Raw genomic sequence first — 22,884 nt, 5'->3', positions numbered from 1 at the left:
GCATTGAAGGTAATAAAACGGGGACAATGGTACTCCATGGTTACTAAAGAAATACCAAATCCTACCAAGACACAACAGGATGTGTGTCATCTGTACTAGATGCTATCTTCATAGTGACCTTGCAATTAAGGACTTGGGAAAAATCCCTTCCAACAGCAGTAGAGTCCCAGAGCTTTGAACAGCTTTAAAAACCTGGACGTTTTTCCTGTGAAGGAAAAGAACCTCAAGAGGTATCTTTTAAGGGGTCCTAACCAAGAGTGGTGGGGGTGTTTTGAAACTGTACCACAATGACATGTCGTTCATGACTTGGAGCAGGAAGAGGTAAATTGGTATGGGAAGGTGAACGAATGTGGTTTGAAGTTACGTGGGGTTTTTTGGTTCGTTGGTTTGTGAGAGTCTTTCTCTGGTTATTTTGTGTGTGGTTTTTGTTAGTTTGTGTTTTCTGTTGTTTGGGTGTTTGTCCTGTCTCCCTCACTCCCCAAGGAAAGTACAAATGCTGTCCAAAAATAAAATCCCACCTTCTAAATAGCTTCTGCATTGCTATTAATTGGAGAAATGTGCTAGAAATGTTAAGAATGGTAACCAGAATGTTTTATGGAGCTATACCTACAGCTTTATCATATTCAGCCTGTGCATGTTGTCGTACTACAATTAGTCCTAAAGACTGTACTGAGTATCACATAGTGCAAGGACTTTCACTTTAGATCCTCTGGTCTCCCTTGTGCTAACAGCATATGATACAAGAATTATCATGCTGTTTGGATTATTAAATTGATGTGTTTGTATTTACTGTGTTGCTTGTCAGTACTATCTTGTTAAATCCTTCTGGGGATGAGATCAGAGTTTTCTAACGAGCAGCTGCTGCATAGTTTTCCGAAATGTCAGATTTTAGGCTTGGGCCAGGGAAGACAGGGTTGGTGATAAAAGCAGATGGCCTAATTGCTAGCAATACATCTGAGCCTGCAAACCCTAAATGCTTGTGAAGGTATGGGAAACATCGCTGATGCAGGAAGTGCTTAGGCTGTTCAGTGAGCTTTGTGGTTCTAAAGTCACTGCTCCTGTTCATCTCCTGTGTTACTTGGAGATAAACCCTCTGTGACAAAAGATTAGAGATAGCCTAATAATGTGTTTTTTCCTCATGTTGCCCTTTATCAGTGTTTAGTTACCCAAAAACTGCTAAGAGAAACATATACGTATAATTCAGGAAGCACAGGGTACCCTGTAATTCCTTTTGCACTGCTTCTCCTCTATCTGAACAAATCTTCAGTTCATGAATCATTATCGGATGAATCAATACAGTGTCCAGTCAAATTATCTTGTGCACTGGCTCAGTTATCTGCTTATTTCTCAATTATTCCCAAACATAAAATTACAAAGAAGCAGACACTTCACCGAGGTAGAATTCCAAAGGAGCAGGATGCCAGTAAGATGTGCTGGGGGAATGCTGTCTTTTTCAAAGCTGCATTCATACCAGTTTTACATGTGCAGTGTTCATGTACATGCACAGCGATCATGATATGATATTAGATGAATTATTCATCCATGCAAGCATCTTTAGGTCAGGAACATGACTACAATCATTATTTGTAAGCCTATCAAATTAGATTTGAAATGACTTTTTTGTTATGGTTGTATCTTTCAATTAAATTTTTATTTTTCTCCACTGGAATTTTGGCAAATTGTTTTTGATCTTAGTAATCTTTTTTTTTTTTTTTTTCTGTAACTCTAAAAGCAATTTTAAGGAGCAAAATATGACTTAAAGGTTTTTGCCTCATCCTGAAGTAACAACTTTTAATTCTAATTAATATGTTCCTGTAAAGAAACATATTTCTTTACTTAATATATAATTTTATATATATTAAGTATATATATTAATATATATTTGTATATATATTAATATACTTAATTTTCATTATTAGTATTGAATTACAAGAATAAGTGTGGGAGAAGGGTGCTTGAAACTTGGAATAACATGTAGTTGAACTGTCACATTTGCTTTAGATGTGGCTTCTTCAGTGTGACAATAACTTCCTGAGTGGAAGGAGGAAATCATGGAGGAGATATTAAGGAAATCCTCATCTGCAACAATGGGATCTTTATTTTCAAAGACCATTTGTACCAGTTGTTCCATTAAGCTTTGTCCAAATAAAAATACACTTACTTGTCCCAGTAGTTAACATTGAAGAGCCAGTGAAAACACTAATACCTCTTCCATCTGCTACAGTACCTCTTCTCTGCTCCTCGCACAGAACAGCTTGGTTAGGGTGGATAGGAGAAAGATGCAAGAAGGTCAGTCACCAGGCTGTTCAGTTAGGTCAAAGACTGGGTTAAAAGGATTAGTTGTGTTATCACAAAAAGCAGTCCTGGCTGCAGTGGGCAATTTGGGGCTCAGAGGCTTGGGGAGAGAGGAATGGGTTGCATCCATGGGCCCCATCAGCATGCATGCGATGTTTGTATGGAACCTCCTTCTATGGTAGGGATGTGGTGACATTTGTGATAGATGTCTTTGAATTAATGGAATATTTCATTAGTCTTATTTACTCTGTAGACACCATCCTTTGGATTCTCACTCAAGATAATTTAATATGAATACATCAAACCCATAAAACCTATGTCTGCCTCCTACAAATGTGTATATACATATATTATCACAAACAGTTGCTGTGCTATGATCCCAAATCAAGATTAATATGAAATCAGTTTGCCTAATGTCAGCCTTCATCTTACCTTTCACTTATCATCCTTTAATGAAAAGGTCTTCTCATCCTTGTTGGCAATGTCTGCTGATAAAATTAGGCTTTTTCTGCAGCTTAGCAGACTGAAGCAAGGTTTTCATGTTTCCATGAAGTGGTAGGAAAGATACTGACTTTAAAGCATGTTACACTTCCATTTGGTGAATGCCAGTTTGCCTGTCCTTCATAACTGCAGAGGCAGGCGTCTCACCCATCTCTTCTCTTCTGGCTTGGATGAAACAACTGCTAAAGGGCTGAGAGGAGAACTATCACCATACAACTCTGATGCTGTAGGTGCCCTATTTTTCTAAGTAAAGTGTGGCAGGCCATTCTGGTTCCCAATATAAGAGGTCACATGGCTTTTCATAGGTTGTGGAAGGAAAATCTGTGGACTTATTTTGCATTGTGTGAGCTCCCTGTTAGGATAAAATAGTGTCCTACACAATGGGGGGATGTGGTGCTTGCTAGACTTTGCAGTGCAATGGGCAGCTACATGATCAGAAATCTACCACGATTATAACCAGCATACTTTCTTCTGTCCCGCTAGAAGAGATGATGTATCAGGAACTTGGCACCCAAAGTCTAAATGCTAGTTCCCCTTTTCAAAGAGAAGGCATGGTATTAGTGCCAAAGAGTAGTGTGTTACCCAACACCACATCATCAGGATGTTAGCACCTCTCAGGAGACAAGTCCATTGCTCAAGCACCAAACAATAAACGAATTCTGCACAATTTTAGCACATCAAGACTATAAGCCCCCAACCTCCCCTTTTTTTTTGGCTTGTTCAGTCATGAAATCCCATGCTGACTCTTCGTACAAGGATGATCCAGTTTTGTCAGAAGAACTCTACTGTGTGCCTTTGTGCCTACTGAAAGGGCCAGCAGTGTTCAAATTGCATTGCAGTCCTCTCAGGACAGATGGTAGCACTGAGGCTGTGAACTGACACACCAATGCATTTGAGTAGAATGGGGCTTTAACTGCATGTGTTTCATAAGTCAGTAACCAAAAGGGTAATACCTTAACTCTGCTCTTTGTTGAATTGACTTGTGATTTAAATGAAACCCAACCAACACTGTCTGCAGCACATCATATATGTCTTATGCTATATGTTAAGTCACATTCTAATTTTCCTGCTGTGTCCTGTAGAAGAAGGATCAGTTATGAGCACACTTTACCTTACGCTGAGCAATTACTTCTAATGAATAATACATAGGTTATGTGAAGATAGAAAATAGGAAACAAAGAGTCTAGCTATGGAAATATGGTTTGGTTGGGTTTTATTTTTATTTTTATTTTAATATGCTTTCATCTCTTCTGTAGTGAGCATTACTGTGCTGTTTATTCTTTATGGAGAACGTATGACACTTACACCTGTTAGTTTTTGCTCTATATTTTTTAAAAAGTGGGAAATGTAAGTAACATTCCCATACTATCTCTGTGTATTTTGGTTTTATCCCGAGGATCTTTCCTTTCTCCAGACAACAAAAATTAAGATGTTGCATTGTACCTAAATCGTTCATGCGTTTTTATCATCAGGTGAACTTCTTGTCCTTCTTGTTAACTCATGTTCCAGAGAATATTTCCAGAATGGGGTTTCTGCAGTACTGTACAGGCCAATGCTGACTACTATCCCCAGTGTAGTACTTGGGGCAAAAAAACATTTGGAGCCCCAACAAAAGCTTGTGGACTGTCCTCACTGCATCTTACTGCATCTTACTGAAGTGATGAATCTCTTTGTATTTTTGTTAAGTGACCTTTTTGTTTCTGTACCAACTATATACTTCTGCGTGTTTCTGTTGTACTATATAATATACTGTATTCTTAGTTATTGAGAATCAGGATTCCTGCAGCAAAATATGTGTGAAAAAGAGCTGGCTGACAAGCACAGGGGTACACACTTTATTATCTTGGTATTAAACTAGTTTCAAGAAAAAGAAATACATCTCTGCACTGTTGACACTGAGCCAACAGTTTCAGTCTGAGAGGAGGAGAAAATACAATGATATTTGTAATTCCCTGTGAAATGCAAATAAGTTATGTGTCTCTCTCTGATTACTTCCCTGAGTCAGTGGAGTTCATTTACATTTTGGTGACATCTACGAGAATTTTGCCAACACAGCTTATTACTGCAAACATTGTGTCAGATCTGACATTGCTCTTTCCTGGGAGAATCCCCAGAATGGCTATTTAGTTTCTCAGTAGCAGACTTGCAGCTTCACTAGCAGATGCACACAGAAAGCAATTCCAACCCTAACCATTACTGTCCCTCATCCAGTTGAGCTCCATTCCCTGGGTTAAGCCACCACAACTTTTCATGGCCATGGTGTGAAGCACACGGTGTGAATACAGCCCCTCCCCAGAACAGTTTTATTCCGGAAGCAAGATCGGCACCCTGACCTTGCCCCTTGAGCAGACATGGGACTGGTCCCCAGGCCTTGTTTCTAGAGCAGATGCACAACCAACTACATCGACACAACCTGGGAGGGCCACACTGCTGCAGTGTGGCTCACCTACAAACACCAGGCAGATTCAGCTCCCAAACAGGCATGTAATTCAACTTTAATCCTGCATTCCTGGGGCCAGATAACTGAATCCATGGAAAACAAAGGCTATTCCTGTAACTGCACTGAAGGGTGTTATAAAAGGATGCTTAATTCCCAGCAAAGAATCTTTTTTTCCCCATGTAACTGTTATGGCAAGTGCAGCAATAAAAAGGATTTACTAGTGCTTTAGGTCAGAAACATCATTTAAGTTAGATCCTGAACTCTTTAGTCTTTGTTTCACATATCACTGGTTTGCGCATTTCTTTGGCTTTCCCATGCAGAATGATTGAGGGGATTACTTCTACTTCTCTCCTCAGAGAGGGTGTCATCAGGGTTTCATTAATTTATAAACATCATTTACTACTGCTATGAATTACTGTTGTTTATGAGAGTCTCCGATAATGCTTAGTAAGATAGATCAGGACAATACTTCGTTGTCTACCATTAGATATTTTAAATACTTTTTTTCCTACCCTGCTCATATGTTTATATATAATATGCATTTATTTGCCACTCTTCTCTCTGGAACAAAGCCTGGCAGCTACAAACACTTCTTTTGCAATGTAATGATCTGACAAGCCTCTTCTGTTAGCCACTCGGATGAAATCAACCAGATTATTTCAGTCATGACTTAAGGCATATTTGAATTTCGGATTTCGAGGAGGCTTTATGCCCCCTGGCCCTGCTAACTCTTCTCTATTTACTCTGTGTTTTTCATCTTATTCTCAATTCTACTGCATACAGTGTTTTCCACTAACTCATGTTCTGTAAAGCTAATGTGCCAAAAAGGTGGATTCTGCTATTTATTCATAAAGAGGCTGTGGACAGAGATGTTAGGTCTCAATTCAGAAAAGTGCTTATGTGCATAGTTTATGCACTGTAAATGCATTCTTGATTTTACTCATACAAAATCTTCCAATTCAGCAAGCACTGAGATGCATTTTCAAGAACTGTCTCTATTTGACCGATTTACATTGTGGGAAAATATTTGCCCAGCTGATGGGATCTTTTTCTTGTCTTGCTGTTCTGAAAGTTTATATTATAGAAGTGTTATAATAAAAATCACTGAAATTTGTAGACTTCATATTATAAATGAAGGAAAAGGCCTATCAATATAACTCTTTATTTCAAAATATAACAACAATACTGATAATTTCCCCTGTGAAACTGAACTAGTCATTCTTTATATCCTATCAAATAGTTTAGTATTATTACCTCTACCTTGAAAATAGCTCTATTTAGGAGAATTGAGCATTTTCTAAGTTCATGGAGTAAGACATGTGTGTGTCTTATTGTCAGAACGACGGCCCTATTTCAGGAAGACCTAGCACTGGCATCTTTGCTTGATAGTACCTGATCACATTCCTTTCTTAAGGTGACTGGTTTCCATTAGCCATTACTAATGTATCTAGCTAGGAGACAAAGGTTGCCAGAGCCATACAGGCTTGCCTTTTATATTTACTGTATGCCAGAATTCCATGCTTAGTTGTTATTTTTTAAACCCACTATTCTTTTAAACTATGTGCTTATGAAAAGACAAGTTGTCAAATTAAAGATATGTAATACGGAGAAAAGTTCTGCTCTACTTAACAGTTACTTGAGGGCTACTTCAATTATGGCCGTTTTTTGTTTCTCCTTACAGAAGTTGGTAGCATGCGAGTAGGATTTTTCTATCAGGATTAACAAACACTGACCATCAGCTGGCAGTACCTTATGCATCAAATAAAACCTAATGTCAGAAAACAGAAGAGAAAAATACCCTGAATAAACATAACAGCACTGGAAGAAGTAGTCTTCCAAATTAATCTTTAGAAGAATAAATAAAGGTTGTAAGAGAAGAGGATATTGTTGTCATTAGTTTTGATAATCCAGACTAAGGTTTGGACATGTTTATAAACAAGTCCAGCAACAGCATTCTTGTATGTAATAGACTGCATATTATTGTACCAGGAAAAGAGTAGATAGTAATTTTAACAACAATTGAAGTTCTCCTAATAAAACAGAAATAAATTTCGTGAATACCCCAAAGAACTGAAATCTAACTGGGGGCCAAAGCATCTTCTCGTGACTAAGCAAGCAAAGACTCTCTGTAGTCAGAGGGTCTATATACCTTCCCTAAAACTGCAAGGACTAGGAGAAGTCTTGATACAAATTTGCAAGGAGATTATGAAATGAGAAATTCCTTTTCTTCAGTTGGAATAACTTTAAAAGGACATCTAATGGACTTAATTTTGAATGAATGGGAAAAAAAAAAAAGCATTCATTAGGTTAAATTTAGTATTTTCAGTGACTGTTGTCACTCTATAATCTCAAGCGCTGTTATGTTCATGTAATAGCTGTTTAAAATAACAGTACTATGCCTCCCTTGAAATCTGCTTTTCTGGCAGGAAGTGTCCAAAATCAGAGTCTGATAGTACTCGAACATGCATTTCTCAATAGGCTCATGACAAGATTATGTTAACCAACCTGGTTGACTCTAGGCAGAATTCACTAGAGAGAACTTCCTGTAGGCAGGATTACCTACATGACTTTATATAAAGAAGCTGCATAGAGAATGATGGATATTATTAATCCAAATGGCGTGTGGTACTTAATAGAAAGGCAGTCTGCATAGATGCAGCTTTTAGAACAAATATAAACCTGATTCTGGTTAATATGAGCCTTAAGTAAAGTCTTCATGACAGAGTCATTTTAAGGTTTTGTGCAGTGTTTAATTACTTTAATAATGAACAGAGAAGTATCAAGTGACATAAAAGACACCTAATTTCTTTGGTACAAAAGACTCCAGTCACGTAACCCTTGGAAGTGGGAGCAATGATTGCACAGATTCTGACCCTCTGGCTTCAGAGGGCAAATTCTTTGGTTCCAATGAAAATGTAGGTTTAACTATGAAGCAGAATTTTAGTCTTTAATACTAATTTCTCATGGTTTTAGGAAAGTCTCTAGATAGATAATACAGCCATTAAAAAAAAGCTCATAGGTAAGTTGAGACACTAAAATATAACTAAAATCTTTGTACGCTTGTAAGCTTCTGTGCTAGAAGACTGGAAAAAGAGGAGGTGAAGGCAAGTACATCTGAAGTGCTACAGGCCAATACTATTTTGCTGAGTGTATGTTCTGAGAAATGATGTATGGTTAACCCTTGAGCAAAGATTATACATTTGATTTTCTCTTACAGCAAGGGAAATATTAGCTTGTTTTCTCAACTGGAACCAATCCATGCATTGCTTCTCAGGACAGCTTTCCTTGAGTACATGCAATACAATGCTTTTGTTAGGACTTAGCAGTGGTTCTATTTCTGATTCGAGAGGATTTAACAGGAAAAAAATCACCATCAGTCAAGTTAAGAAAAGAGAGCACAAGAATGCATTTTTTTCAAATGGTGATTCTGGTTGACCAATACAAGAAGGAATAGGCAAATATATTCATACTGAAAAACACTTTAAATAGTTCATGTTCTTTCCCATTAGGCTGAATTTCATGGTAGCTGTACATTAAATGAAATACTTTTATGTCAGTGTTTTGCTTCTTAAATGAAAAAATTAAGCTCTCAGAGTAAGCTAAGGAAGTAACTATTTTGTGTCTGAAAGATAACTACGGAGGGTAAAACCAAACTGAATTGTAGAGACTTATAATCTTGCAATATGAATTAATATCTGTTTTATTTTTTCTTTCTATGTTAAGGCAGATCTTCTGTGCAGCTGTGTTTATATATCTGTGTGCACACATCCCTTGTTGTAAGCATATCGTGTTCGTTGTATAAGAATCATCTTACAAATGCACACACATAGCTTGTTGTTGGTGCCATAAACAGCCTTTTAGGAATATCAGAGCTATGGCTCAACACACCAACTGGCACTGTTTTTTTTTAATTCTATTACCCTGAGGCCTAGAAGCCATGGTTAAGAAACTGGATGTGTGAGGTGTTACAAAAAGAGAAAAGATTCCATCCTCTAAAAAAAAAATTAGCCCACATTCTTCTTGTTCACTCCACTGCTTGTTCAGGCTCTCCCTGCCACAGTTAGACTATGGTTTGCAGCAAGAGAATGGAGATTTTCCATCTTGTAGCAATATCCTAAACATATGATGGAAATCTCTCCTGGAATATAGCCTCACTGGAAAGTCTGCTCTAACTTTAAGTAGATACTGTAGATGTTGATTTTGGGGATCCAAGATTTTCCCGATTCCCTTCCCTTCCCTGAAAATTGACTTTACTGTGGCTAGCTGCAAAGTTTTTCCCATACATGCCTATAAATTACTGTAGTCTGTCTTTCCTTTATAAGCACCATTCTGTGCGTAAGCCCTCTGGAATCTTTCTGACTGTCTTAAATAGGAAACATTGAGTGTCTCTGCCATTTGCTCATAACTGGACAAGTAATAATGTCAAGAGTTCCAGTGTGACTGGAGTGCCCACAATAGTGGTGGATAGCCTCAAAACATCATGGCCTCATTCTTGTCTTACAGCAGTGGGCCACCAGAGACTTCAGTGAGCTACATGATAGTAAAACTGGTGTAATACTGTTGAGAAAGAGCTCTCACTTTTGGTTTCCCCCCTTCCTAGGTATTTAGTTCTAAATCCCTTTCTTAGCAACTTTTTTCCCTTTGCCCTTTCCATTTCTGAGATCCCCCTAACCTGCATAGCTGATACCAAGAAATGTCTTAGTCTAAATGAGTACCAAGACCACACAGCAGTGGTTACTGATACAGGGAGCCCCCATTATAAACACAATCATATCCGATTTTATAAATGCTGGAACAAAAGGTTCTCATTTTATTCCCTCCCAATGCCTAAGTATGTGAATCTTAAATATTAGGTTAGGCATTAATGACACAGTGGGCAGGAGGTGATTTTTAAAGTAATTTCCCTTTTACTCTATCATTAGTCTGCTTCTGTGGTTGATGTACTGTCAGTGTTTTAAGAAGCAGATCTCGTGCATTCCACTTAGCTGCTGACAATAGTGAATGCATGGGCATAGTGAGCGCATGTAACAGACTGAGGAACTTCGCCATTTATTTCTCTGTTTAAATAATAAAAGGCTTTCTCAGACCAAAAAAAAAAAAAAAAAAAAGAAAACTGTTGGGCAAACTTCTAATGTGTACACTATAGAAAAGCCTTTTGTTTTTGTGCAAGAAGCACAACCTTCCTTCCTTGCTTTTGGATTCTATAATCTGAAGTTGTGTGTTTGCTTAAAGGCCTGAATAGTCACACCAGAGCTGCTAGTTTAAACCTAAGTAGCATCAGAGAGGATCTAGTTCAGTCCAAAGCAAAAACCCACCATGCTTCTATGATGCATTTTTAAGAACTCTGGTGTTGACAGGAATGATTGACCAGTTTTCAGACTGATGGGATATTTTTCTTGGGGCAATAGGAAAGACAGCCCTTCCTCTTACTTTGGTGGCTATATTTTATCCCAGTGGTTCTGGGTGACTGTTCTGTTGTATTAGTTGATAGCTGAGACTGAATTGCTGTTTTATTCCAGCTTTGCCAAATGAAGTTGCATGTGATCAGCTTCCCTGGGAATCCCTGTGTAGCTGCAGTCCACCAAATGTTCTGCAGTCTCAAATGCTGATGACAGGCTTGCCTGTGAGTAGAAACAATTAAGTACCTAAGTCCTGACTGTGGGTACTTACTGGGGAGTGAACTGTTTTTTGAACTGCTTTTCAGAAGTATCTGAAAAGGTTCTCACTTTCCAGTTTGATGCATGTTGGTGTACGTTTGAAAGTAAAATTATTGTCCACCTTTTTTGATGTGGCTGCAAAATATGTGTGTCTGTGTGCTGCATAAACATTAGGTGTTGTATAGAAACAGTACTGCTACTGCTCTTTCAGCTTTACTAAAAGGTATCTTGGGTTTCTAGAAAGCCAGACGTGGGGGAAAGAAGTAGAACAAAATTAAAATGGAAAAAGCAAAACAAAATAACACAGTAAAGCATGTTATCAGCATTAGAAGTATTTTTGGACTTTGCTAAACATTCCATATAATGAATTTAAGAACTAGACCTCTACAAACTATGTGACAGTATCACCAGCTGCTTGGCAATGTAATTAATTGATCCTGTCACAAAAGTGCTTGGCTAATTACATGGAAGACAGTCTTGTGAGTAGATTCAGAGGGTTCATTTTCTGTCCTGTTGAGTGCTGTACAATATGCTTGTATGCTTAATCCTTCCATTAGAAGCAGGGATTGTGATCTCAACAGCATTTATGGACAGTTCTCTATATAGTACAATATATAGAGAGGACCTCTATACAGACATCGGGACCTCCTGCACTTAGGAATTTCTAGGCTCAAGAAGTCATCTCGAGCCTACTTTCTTGAGGTCAAGCTTTCAATAAGCTATGCTTCAACCAGAACAGGTGCTTGTGAAGATACTACCATCTTCTTTTATTGTTTTTCTCCTTTTGCTAGGGATTACTCTCCACGTAATTCTTAAGGCTCACAGAAAACTTCCTAATAAACTTCTGGCAAAATCTGAGGAGCTGATTCAACCCCCCTAAATAAACATAAAGCTAACCTCTCCAGCTAGTATTGTCTTTAGCACAGATTAGGGAGCACTCATTTTAAGCACTCCATCAACTGGTTTATGAGGATGACTCTTTCTAGTTAGTGGATGGAGGTGAGCAGCTGTGATGGCACGATCTTTGTCAGAGCTTGCCCTGGAGGAAAGAGGTGGTCTATATACTAGTTCTGCATTATGATTTATGATGAGAATTATAAACTTCCACCCCAATGGAAACTCATTTCAAAACATCAGCTTAGCATCCATTGAGGCTTTTTTAGTCAAGGTATACCATATTGCATGGTATAAATTTGGACTGTAGCTTTTGTTTGAGTTTAAAACAGGCCCAGTCAACAGCTGTCTTTTTCCTTCTCCTTTCCAGTTAATTCATCATAACTACAGGTGGTAATAAGCTCTACTGCATGTTAGTAATGTGTGTTCATAAATACACAGACTAGTGATGACACTGCTGACTGCCAGAATTTTGATTCAGAAAATATTACTTCAGCTTTTGTCCTTGAAGAAATGGGAATTTAGCTGAGAGTCAAAATTTTCACTGGGAATTTGTGTGTGTGAGTGTGGGGAAATGCAGATGTGGTCTCTGTACATATGCAGGGGGATGACTGCTACACATTTTCTACTAGCAATAGTTTTGATAGGTGTAGCTTTACAGTATGCTACACTCACCTGTTGTTAAAAAACAAGTATAAGTGACTTTAAGTGACTTAATGCCAGTTATCAAAACTTTCTTAGGTTTTTGAAATAATCAATGAAAGTAAATTTCTACTATTTTCATATGTCTATAAAAAATCCTTTTCAATTAAAAAAAAAAATGACAATACCCATGTCTCTGAAAACATAAAAAAGAGATAGATCTATTTGTATTTTTAATCAATTTCCTTAAACAGCATGACAAATTGTCCAAGAACACACAAAGTAATAGATATGATTGAGAAAGGCTTTAAAGATGTCTATTACTACTGCTTTAACAGAAAAACATGCAATAAGGAACTACACTTCCTTCTTGGTACCTGGTTTTTTAGTATTTATGGGTTTCATATGAAGTAGATGAAGTTTTTCTTGGCCAAAATAAAAAGAAAATTAGATTTCTGAATGGTGATGCCACTAAGTGTAAAGTAAATATATCAAATTTAAGATGAGAAAGGATAATGGTAACTGATATGTAAAAGCCTTGTATTTTCCTTCATACTTGATGGCTCAAGGGTGCAGTACTTTACATGACTGGTGCCTTCAATGAGCATCACAAGTTCTTAAAATTTCTGCCAGGAAATTCTAAAAGGTATCAGATTGAAACAGACAGAATGACTAAAAGTATTTTCTAACTCACGGGCTAAACGTTTAGTATTCAAAAGCAGAAAGTTAGAAATAACGACAGTAACTCAAGTGGAGTGCCTCTATCTTGTACACATACCGAAAGAAAAAGAGTAAAGATGATACATACATATTTATATATATTCACACAGACCCTTCTATACTTATTACAGAATGTTATCTATAGATTAGTCACAAAGGGATTTTTTTTTTATTCTACACAATGAAAGTACTTTTTTCATGTGCTCATTTAGCCATGTCATGTTCAGACATAGTGCGAATGCAAACTACCTATGGAAATATAGCTGTCAGCTTTTGAATTCTACCTGTCCCCTTGTCCTTTATTACTGCGTAGCAGTGCTAGTCTGAACAGTATGAGACAGAAGGAGATAGTACACCTGATCTAATTGCCTCGTCATTCTGGAGAGATTTTCTGTTGGTGCTGATTTTCTAGAAGGTCTTGCTGTTATTCAGCAAAACCAGCACATGATAGAGGTGCTTTGGCACTCATCTTGTCTGAACCATTTGTGTGTCTGTGAAGTATATATGAAGTGACAGATGTTAGTACCTCGCTGGATGACATTCTGCTCTCAGGTTCATCTGTGAAGAGCAAATCAGACTTTCCATTGAAAAATAATGAATTTTTCCTCTAGGCAATTTCTGCTTTGTGTGCACTGTAACCATCGCAAATGATCTGTTGGTTTTGTATATTTGAGCTCTTAACTACTGTAACATTTTCAAAGCAAACGTGTGACTGCTTGACTGTATGTTATAGTCAGCTGTCATTGTAGTTTTTTCTTATTAGCATTGAATTGAGACCTTTACATTTAGAAAAAAATATATATTTACATATATTAAAAAGAGTTTGTTGCTACTCACTACTTACTTTATGCACACCTTTATAGAAGGGCAGAAAATAATGCATAGTATGTGTGATGTAAGTTGCTGAAACGATTTCATGTGGTCCAGGCAAGACACAATGTCATCGAAAGTGACGTGCTCCCACTAAATCTTCCACAACCACACCAAATATGTTTTGTCAGAGAAAAAAAAATAAACCACATGCCTAGCTCTAATGTCTGCTGATTAGATAAGGAATTAAGAGCATAAAATCCTGAAGTCTTGCCTGAATTCAAGTCTTGTGTGTCCTCCCATGCATGTTAGCAATAGCCCTTCTGAATTCTCAATTATAAACTCAGAATCTTTCATGCTCCATGGATCTGACCTGAATCCTGCTCTACTTAATGGACTGTGATCAGTTCTACAGAGTTCTCGTGTTGTGTAAGTGCTCGAACTCCACTCGAAAGGCAGGTAGTGGGTTGTCACAAGCAGGGATCAGCAAGACTAAGCAGGTAAGGCAGCTTGCTGCCTACACCATGCATGTTCCAGAGGGTTTTACTTTGGATTAGCGCTATCTTGCCTCCATGCATCTGAATGAATGCCCATTAGAGGCTGGAGTGTACTTGGCACACTCCTGAAACTCATCTTCTGGTTTACTTTCATCTGCTAGTAGCTTTCAGTCTGCTCTCCCTGTGGTAGCTTCTGGTCTTTTTGCAAGACTTCAGCTATGTTCTTCAATGTACATTGTTGTGTTAGCTAAAAACCCCAAGTCTGGAAATACTTCTGGCAAGTAATTAGTGACAGCAGTAGGTCATCAGTTCTGTTTGTAGTGCAGCATAGAGGTCTAAAAGTCATCAAGTCATTTGTCCCCTTAGATGTTGCCAGTTACAAAATGGGTATGTTACAAGGAAGGTCTGAGATAAAACTGTAGCTTGACATTAACAATTAAACATAACAAGCAAAAAGTAAGAACAGGAAAAGCAGAGATGGTTATATCACCAAGTGTTCTAGAAAACAGCAAACATTGAGATTACAAGCCACTTTTGTATATTTGCGACAAATCTGGTTCTGAATAAAATGGACAAACTATCTTCACTGTTTATTAAAGTTACCCTATGACTCCTTTAAATACACTGGGTATCTCTGACTTGACAGTAATTCTTACCTCTCCACTGCCCAAATATTACTTTAAACAGCTGGCACTTTGTTGATTCACATTAATATTTCCAAATGCAGAGTGCCCAGCCAGCAGTCACTGCCCTGCAGAGCTGCCAGTGTCTAATTGTTTCTGGCAATGGTGACTGCCTTTTTTAGGCCCTTTATTTATTTATTTTTCTTGTCCCCCTCAACTGGTGTTTAAGAGCAGCAGCCTTCACAATACATTAGCTTAATGCATGTTGAGCTCAACCAAATCTTCTATTCCCACTACTGCTGATATTTGTCTACTAATCTACTTGGAATCAGCTTGCAGTATAAATGATTTAGACATATGAATAAATAAACCTCTAAATATGCATATCCTTGCAACAGCAAAACCAGATAAAATGTAACGTTTAGAACAGTACATTGCTACAAACACTGATTTGGTGAGCAAATGGATTCACATTTGTAGGCTGTTGTGTCACAATTTAGGCAAGTGAAGGGTAACTTACTTGAGCATGTCAGTTTGACAGACATGTAGTCTCTTTCACAGTCCTTCTTACAGCAGCAGAGCAATCAGTTTAAGAGGCAGAGCCTGTCACCACACTGTAGTTCTTCTTTTCTGCCACACGGCAGAATGCTCTGTTCATCTGAAAGGAGGAGAAACAATAGATGACTTTGTGTAACAAGAACTCCTTTCAGAGCAACAAAACCACAAGTCAGCTGAAACTTAATCTTCCTGCTTTTGAAAGCCCTGGGTTGATGAAGACATCTCTGTCAGATTTAAAAAGGGTCTCAGACTCAAACAAATATTTCCTATACTGTTGTTGCTGATCACTTAAATAGTGTTTGAGACAGGTGAGGTCTAGGTGAAGCACACCAAAGAACTCACAAAGAACTCTGAGGCACCTGGCCTTCTGACTGGCTTACATGCTTTAGCATCCAAACCAAAACAATTAATCTTTTCCCCAGCTTAACACACAAAATGGATAAATGAGGGGGAAAAAAGGCAGATCTGCTATCTTGCATAAACCTGAAGGATTTAGCTGTAAGTATAACTGCCTCACAACCGCTTTCCAGTTTGTCAACTAAGGGTGGGAGCTCAGTCTGATAGAGTGGGGAAAGATTTTTGAATAATCTTAATAAAACCTTGGGTAATTTTCTGGAGACAAACTCAGGTTTGGTTTGCAGAGACACTAAATTCTATATAGTAGGGTCTGCAGCAAGCCAAATCTTTGACTGGCTTCTCAGTTGTGGCCACTTCCCAACACTGCTGTTGATTCTAAGGGGCTGAGTAGAAAACTGAATCACTTATCTCTGCCTAGAGACGGGATAAAAAAGGAGTAGTTTTATCTTATTCTTTGGTAGTGTACAATGGTTCCTTTTCTATTTATGCATACACACAAACCGAAATTTCCTACTCTCAAAGGGAGAGACGATACCAGCCTAAGCTCTGTAACTTGTGAGGCGCTGGAACAGGTTGCACAGAGAAGAGGTAAATGCTCCATCCCTGGCAGTGTTCAAGGTCAGGCTGGACAGAGCCTTGGGTGACATGGTCTAGTGTGAGGCGTCCCTGCCCATGGCAGGGGGTTGGAACTAGATGATCTTAAGGTCCTTTCCAACCTTTCTATGATTCTCTGATTCTGGCTTAAGAAAAGCAGAGTTTCAGCTCATGTCAATATTCACCTGTGCAAAACATTTACACAAGAAGTGTGAGTGTTGGGTGGGAGTGTCATCACTTGTCATATCGTAACAGGATCACCCCTTCCTAGTTAGTTTGTAATTTATTTTTTTTCACGTTTCACCAGTAGTGCTACTGAAAGTGGTCTTGTTTTGATGGTAGATAAACTGTTTTCTGACAAGTGCATCTGGGTGTGTAAATGTACATACACTGACATCATTTAGTTGTACAGTTTTGTAGGGCCTTCCAATAATAAGAAAAAGAATTAAAATAGATGGAAAACAGTTCATTAATGACAGAATAAAAAGTTTTTAAGTTTGTCAAGGAAGACATTTGCGCAGGCAAGCTCTTTGAAAATCCATTTTAAATTTCATGAGAGTATTAGAACTGTATCCAGGTTACTTTATGTGAGAAGTCTAAAACATTCCAAATACAGGCAAACAAAAGGTCAAGCCCAACTTGAAAAACACTCACTCTTGAAAGTAAAGGCACAGAGGGCTACTGTGCATATTGGTACCCAACAGAAGATGAACAGTTCCGCTACATCACCGTTTTGTTTGCTCTCCAATATTTTTAATTTGGGGTCTTTTTGCCATCCTTTGTAGCTGCAGAATCATGGAGTTTGGACTAATTGTTTGAGATTTCCAATTCTCCACACAGCTGCTCCAGTGGAAGATGTCAGTACCCTCAAATGCGTTTATAAATATGACCAGCACTGGGGGAGGTGGTATGGTGGTTATTTTGGGTTTTTTGTTAAAATATTATAGAAGCAGCAGCTAAGCTGTGGTACCAATATAGCCATTGTGTAAATGAGATCAACTTTTGTTAATTTTAGAGCAGTTACACAGTGATTGCAAATACCAAAAAGGAATTCACCTGCAAGAAAATGATGCAAAAGATAAAAATAATATATTAGCTAATATATTAGCAAATTAATTAGAGTAATTTGTGCTGGTATGTATCTCACATATTTACTTCTCCCATAAAGTCTGTTTAGTTTGTAATCTACTTTGCAGTTGCCCTAATTATTTTAAGCCTCTTTGAACTTCCTCCAGTCTACACCTTTTTGTATCTTTTTTGTTCACTGTTCCTATTTTCACTAGTTCAACACCATTCTCCTCTATTACTGCTATGATTTCACCACTTTTGGACTGTAAGAAAGTTTTCTACAGTTCCGGCAACATAAAATTCTGTTTTACTTTTCACCGCTTTACTGGCTTTACTTTGAAGGTCACTTGAAGACAAATGCTGCTTCTCTCTCATCCAGAACGTCATACTTGCTTTCTGTTTCTGCTAGTTGTTGTTGAACTGTGTAAGTCACTTTGGGATACAGTCTTTATGAAAATACTAGAAAACCACTGCAATGTTTTATTATCTTCAGGGAGAACCATTAGGATTGTAAGCTATAAGAAATTATATGGGCAGATACAATTTTGTATTTCCCAGTTGTAGCAAGAGCAAATTATGTCTTTTCTGAATCCAGATGATACAAATCTTCCATCTGTTCTCAAGGGGAGCTGCAAAATAACAAAAAACTCCATGAAGACTTAAAATGTGTAAATGTTTTTTTGAGGAAGAAACTGAGGCACAAGCCTATAGTTGTGTAAGAGGCAGAGACAGAGGTGGGCATCACGTTCAGTGTGGTACTGACTGAACAAATAACAATGTTTAAGCCCTGTGCCACGAAAATTGTTTTGAAACTGATAGCTACATTTGTGAGAAAATGGCATGACTTTCCAAGATGATGTTTCTATATCACTAGAGGCTAGCACAAAGTATTTTTTCTTCAAAGTATGTTTTACCCTTAGGTAAGGTTGATTTGAAAACAATTTTTACTACAGGTGACAGGGAGCTAACAAAGACCCTTTTGGAGAAGCAGTTCTCAGTACTAAGCCCACCTGCTCCTAACTGGAGCATGCCACACAATGGTGTGCTGATAGTTTTCAACGTTTGTATTCTAAATCAGCACACGTTTGAATGAATTTCTGAAGTGAAAATTAATAATTTAAGAACATCAAAATGATCATATCAAATTTAGGTTAAGGTGTAGTATTCTAGACATGTGATGCATAAGATTAATCTACAAGTTGAAAATTAACCTGCACCATTAAATTACACAAAATAGTTTACAGCTATTTTACAGTATCCAAATTTGTATTTTTCCTATGTTAGTAATACTACTTTTTTTTAATTCATATGACCATTGAATTGTGTCTGTTAAAGTGGGTATGCACTTCTTGCATCAACCACCGAGTCTTGTAATGCCCTCATCAGCCACCAGCAGGAACTGTTCTCTGCAGCAGAACCCTCTGCACTGTCTAAAAATCAGTCTTCTTTGTTGCCTGCAGTCTGGCTTTGAACCCTTTGTAGCCAGCTGTGGTAAGACAGTCGTGGTGCAGAAGGATCCTGCAGTGACACATAGATGATTTAACAACTCTTGAGCATGACGAGAGGATAAGAGAATAAACAACACATGGCACATTTTAGTTGAATGCTTAATGCTCTGCAGTGCTTATATGATTTAGATGAACATGGCACACAAACCTGTGCAAAACACAATATAAGGAAGAGATATTCTTATCTCTCTGGTGACTTCCTGTGCCCCTCAATTCTTTGGTATTTTTGCATTGACGGCAACTAAAGAAATTTGCAATAACCACAAATCAGAGGACAGACACAGATGTTATTTCTATACTATTATGGTAGCTTGATACTACCTTTAGCCCTGCATTTTACCATGCTGTACTTAGCTGTATTTGGGAATCACAGTTTTACATGTTTGAAATTCTGGGGAAAAGTTCTTATTTCTACCTCTATAGATGCTCCAGCACTCCTGAAGCATGATATTGTGCCTCCAACTTTGGGAAAGTTCCAATTTACGTCTGGCTTAATTCAGTAGGAACTTTTTCTTTTTGTTTATAATCAGAAGGACAGAAATGCAGCTCTGAACATAGCTTTTTTTTTTTTTTTTTTTTCCTTTTTAATTTTAGACTTCTGTCAGGTTTTTTGACATCTTTCAGGCTGGCTAATAGGATCAAGTTGCAGAAGTACAGTTTCCACTCATGTTTCTGTTGAGGATTGTGCTGTTCTATGTATATACGAAATCTTTGTCAGTTGTATTCTGATTTTGTGCTCCCCTAAACACTGGGACAGTTTCTGACTGCGATTGATGCTAAGAAATTTACTATACAGCACATACCCCAGCACACAATAGCATGAATATTTTGTAACTGCTTCTTCAGTCTATTATTTAACATCCCATATTCTTTCTGAAGGAACATTTGATGCAATAAATGTGTTTAGTGTGAGGAGCGTGATTATTAGTGTAGGTTAACATACTCTTTGTGCTCCTCTTTGCAGTGTGTGTGTTCTTTCTTTAGCACCAAGTTCCAGGCCAAATCAGAAGCCACTTTGGATTCACATTCTTCACCTGGTGTGTCTCTGAGGCATAGTTATAATTACAGTACTAAATGACTAGACATTGTTGGGCTACTTGTCAACGTGGCACCTGCAATAAATCAGAAGTGTTAATTTGTCATTCAGAGCTTTTATTATCTGTTCAAGTCTGCAGGGTTTTTACATTTGTTTGCTGAGCAGGGAATGAGGATAGCATAATAGGCTACCTACTCACTGCACCTTTACAGGCAAGTTTCAAGCCAATACATTAAGATGACAACAAGGAAACATGGTTTACAAATTTCTAAAACCTTGAGTCTCTTCTGCATTGGGCTTTCCGTGACCTACTTCTTAAATAAAATCTTGTACTTGCCAGTTGTTTGGGCCAGTGACTTGTGTACTGTGTATATTTGGAAAGTGAAAATGGCCATTGTGTACCTCAGTAGTCTGACTTGTAAATAACCCCAAATGGGGAGCATTTAGCCCCAAATACTGAATTCTGCTAATAAGAGGAGATGGTTAAGTGTAGATTAGAAGCAAAATTCAATATGAGCTTGCCCTAGTCTTCCTACCGGGACTAAATAGCTCACAATCTGCTGGATGCTCTGCCGGGTACTGTATTAGTCTCCTCCTGAGAAGATCTGGGATGTCTGTTGTAAAGCTCACCTCTCTAAGATCCTAAGTTCTTGGCTCTAGAAATTTCTGATTTAACCCATTCTGTAAGTAGGGGCCTGTTTTTGATGTTTAAATAGAAGCAGCCTATTGAATGATTCACAGTGACTCAGAAAGCTCTTCTACTGTCTGAAGTGTTTAACTTTCTGATGGAAAATATCTAATTTTTCTATATCCCTTGGGTTCTTCAGTGGAAGGGAGACTCACCTGTGTTTATGATCTAACTAGAAAAACAATACAGGCTAGCTGTAGCTACTTTTCTGTCTAAGGAAGTGGGAACTGAAAGTTGAGGTTAAGTGTAACTAACTTCAGAATAATTCTGTCAGGTTTTAACCAGATGGATGACAACCCCAAGAACAAAGACAGATATGGGATTGGACAAAGATGGAAAAAAAGATGCTACAAGAGAAAACAGCTAGTGCAGCTAGCATGTTAGCAAGAGTCAGAGCCAAGTAATGGACAGATACCAGTCCAGGAGCCAGAAGGGCCTTACTTTCTCCTTAAATAGCTATGTAATCTAAAGCAATTAATTTTTCTGCCAGCCTTTTTTTCTCCACCCACCTATTGTGTTATCTGGATGCCTGCACACCTGCAGTCTGGATGGACAAGGCCAATGACCTTGTGCAGGACCTAGTGCAATAAAGCTTTTCTCTTAGTTGTGTCGTTAAAGTAGAAGTAATCCTGTAAGTGTTTTGCAGCTAATTTAAACTAAAGCTAGGATGCTGAAAACCTGTAAAGATCATGTGCTCTCAGAGCTGCTTCTCTTAAACCATGAAACTGGAAAAGATTTATGGCCAATAGGAGAAATTAGAAAGTAAAAAAAGAAACTAAATACTGCAGGTATTTTACTATTTCTTTTTATAATATTTATACAAAGAAAGAAAACAGCTGCTGAAAGGAAACTCCTAATTTTAACGATAGAAGTAAAGGGGTTAACATACTTGCCACTAAAACCAGCGATTAAAAGATAAGAAACTTAGCACTGGAGACCAAAGAAACAAAGTATCATAGAAGCACTATTTGCATTAAAAGCAGACAGTAGTCATGCAGTTTTGCTGGAGTGTCCTCCTGTGAGCTACCTTGACACGCACTCCTTGAAGACTGTAGGAGTCACAATGTCATATGATGTCATTGTTTTTGAAAAACAGTTTGAGGGGTTTCAGGAAGTTCTAGCTTGTATAAGATGTGTAAATACTAATCCTCATCAAGAAGCAGCATTGAATATCGGTTGGAATGTGCACAACATGCTGTAAACTAATGCAGTGTAAGAAGTTCAAAGATGAGCTATGGCTTAGGAGGAAGAAGTATCTTAAAGTTTCTTTCTCCAGAGAGATACAGAGGTCAGCCTAGCATGGTGCTGGCAGCTTTATAGTGTTAAAGCCATCTTCATTATTATTAGATAAAGCTGCAAGTGTGAAGCTGCTGTCATTATACTGATCCCAGGTCTGAACAATAGCAACAGCAAGAAAGATGGAGGGACGGAGGACTATTTATTCTATAATTCTATTCCCTGCCCATGGCAGGGGCTTGGAACTAGATGATCTTAAGGTCCTTTCCAACCCTAACCATTCTATGATTCTATGATATGTATTAAGTCTGGAAGATAGAATCACTGTTTGCATAAATGCTGTCAAAGCCAACTGAATTGCTTGCTTCTGCGAGCTCTGAATTTGAGGCCAAATTCTGAAAGCATCTGAGGACAGAAACTCTTAAGTAGGCTTTGCAAAAGCTCATCATCAATTAGGTGTCTATATCTCATTGAAAGATGCTCTGCATATACACATCTGGTCATCTACTGCATTTTTAGGTGTTTGAACATATAGCTCAAATAGGATAATTACATAATACTTAAATGTTAGACTGCAAGAGTTAATAGTGCTCAGCCCCTCTAAAACCTACTTCTTCCAACCCCACTCTTCTGAGAGGTTTCTCAGTATGGCTGCTTCTACCACTTTGAGATCCTTTTCAAAAACTAAAGCATCATTTCTATGTATTTGATAGGGAGCAGTCTTGAACTCTAATCTGTGTTTTGCATAGTAGTTGCATAG

The 22,884-nt window shown here is 38.0% G+C and overlaps 1 protein-coding gene across 2 annotated transcripts in view; it reads right to left on the bottom strand.

The window, feature by feature from the left end:
* The window catches only part of BEAN1 (brain expressed associated with NEDD4 1), a 57,492-nt gene that overhangs the window by 29,826 nt on the left and 4,782 nt on the right, over positions 1-22,884 (bottom strand). For both annotated transcript variants that reach the window (XM_030471392.1, XM_030471393.1), the window contains 2 exons: positions 15,600-15,737; positions 2,162-2,254 (listed from right to left, as the gene is read on the bottom strand). In XM_030471392.1, the coding sequence (XP_030327252.1) occupies positions 2,162-2,254; positions 15,600-15,624 (118 nt within the window). In that variant the 5' untranslated portion in view covers positions 15,625-15,737. The remainder of the gene's footprint in view (positions 1-2,161; positions 2,255-15,599; positions 15,738-22,884) is intronic.

Source organism: Strigops habroptila, chromosome Z, assembly GCF_004027225.2.
Source record: "Strigops habroptila isolate Jane chromosome Z, bStrHab1.2.pri, whole genome shotgun sequence".
Lineage (NCBI taxonomy): Eukaryota > Metazoa > Chordata > Aves > Psittaciformes > Psittacidae > Strigops > Strigops habroptila.
The sequence above is the reverse complement of the archived record's forward strand: the minus strand, read 5'-3'. Positions and strand labels throughout refer to the sequence as shown.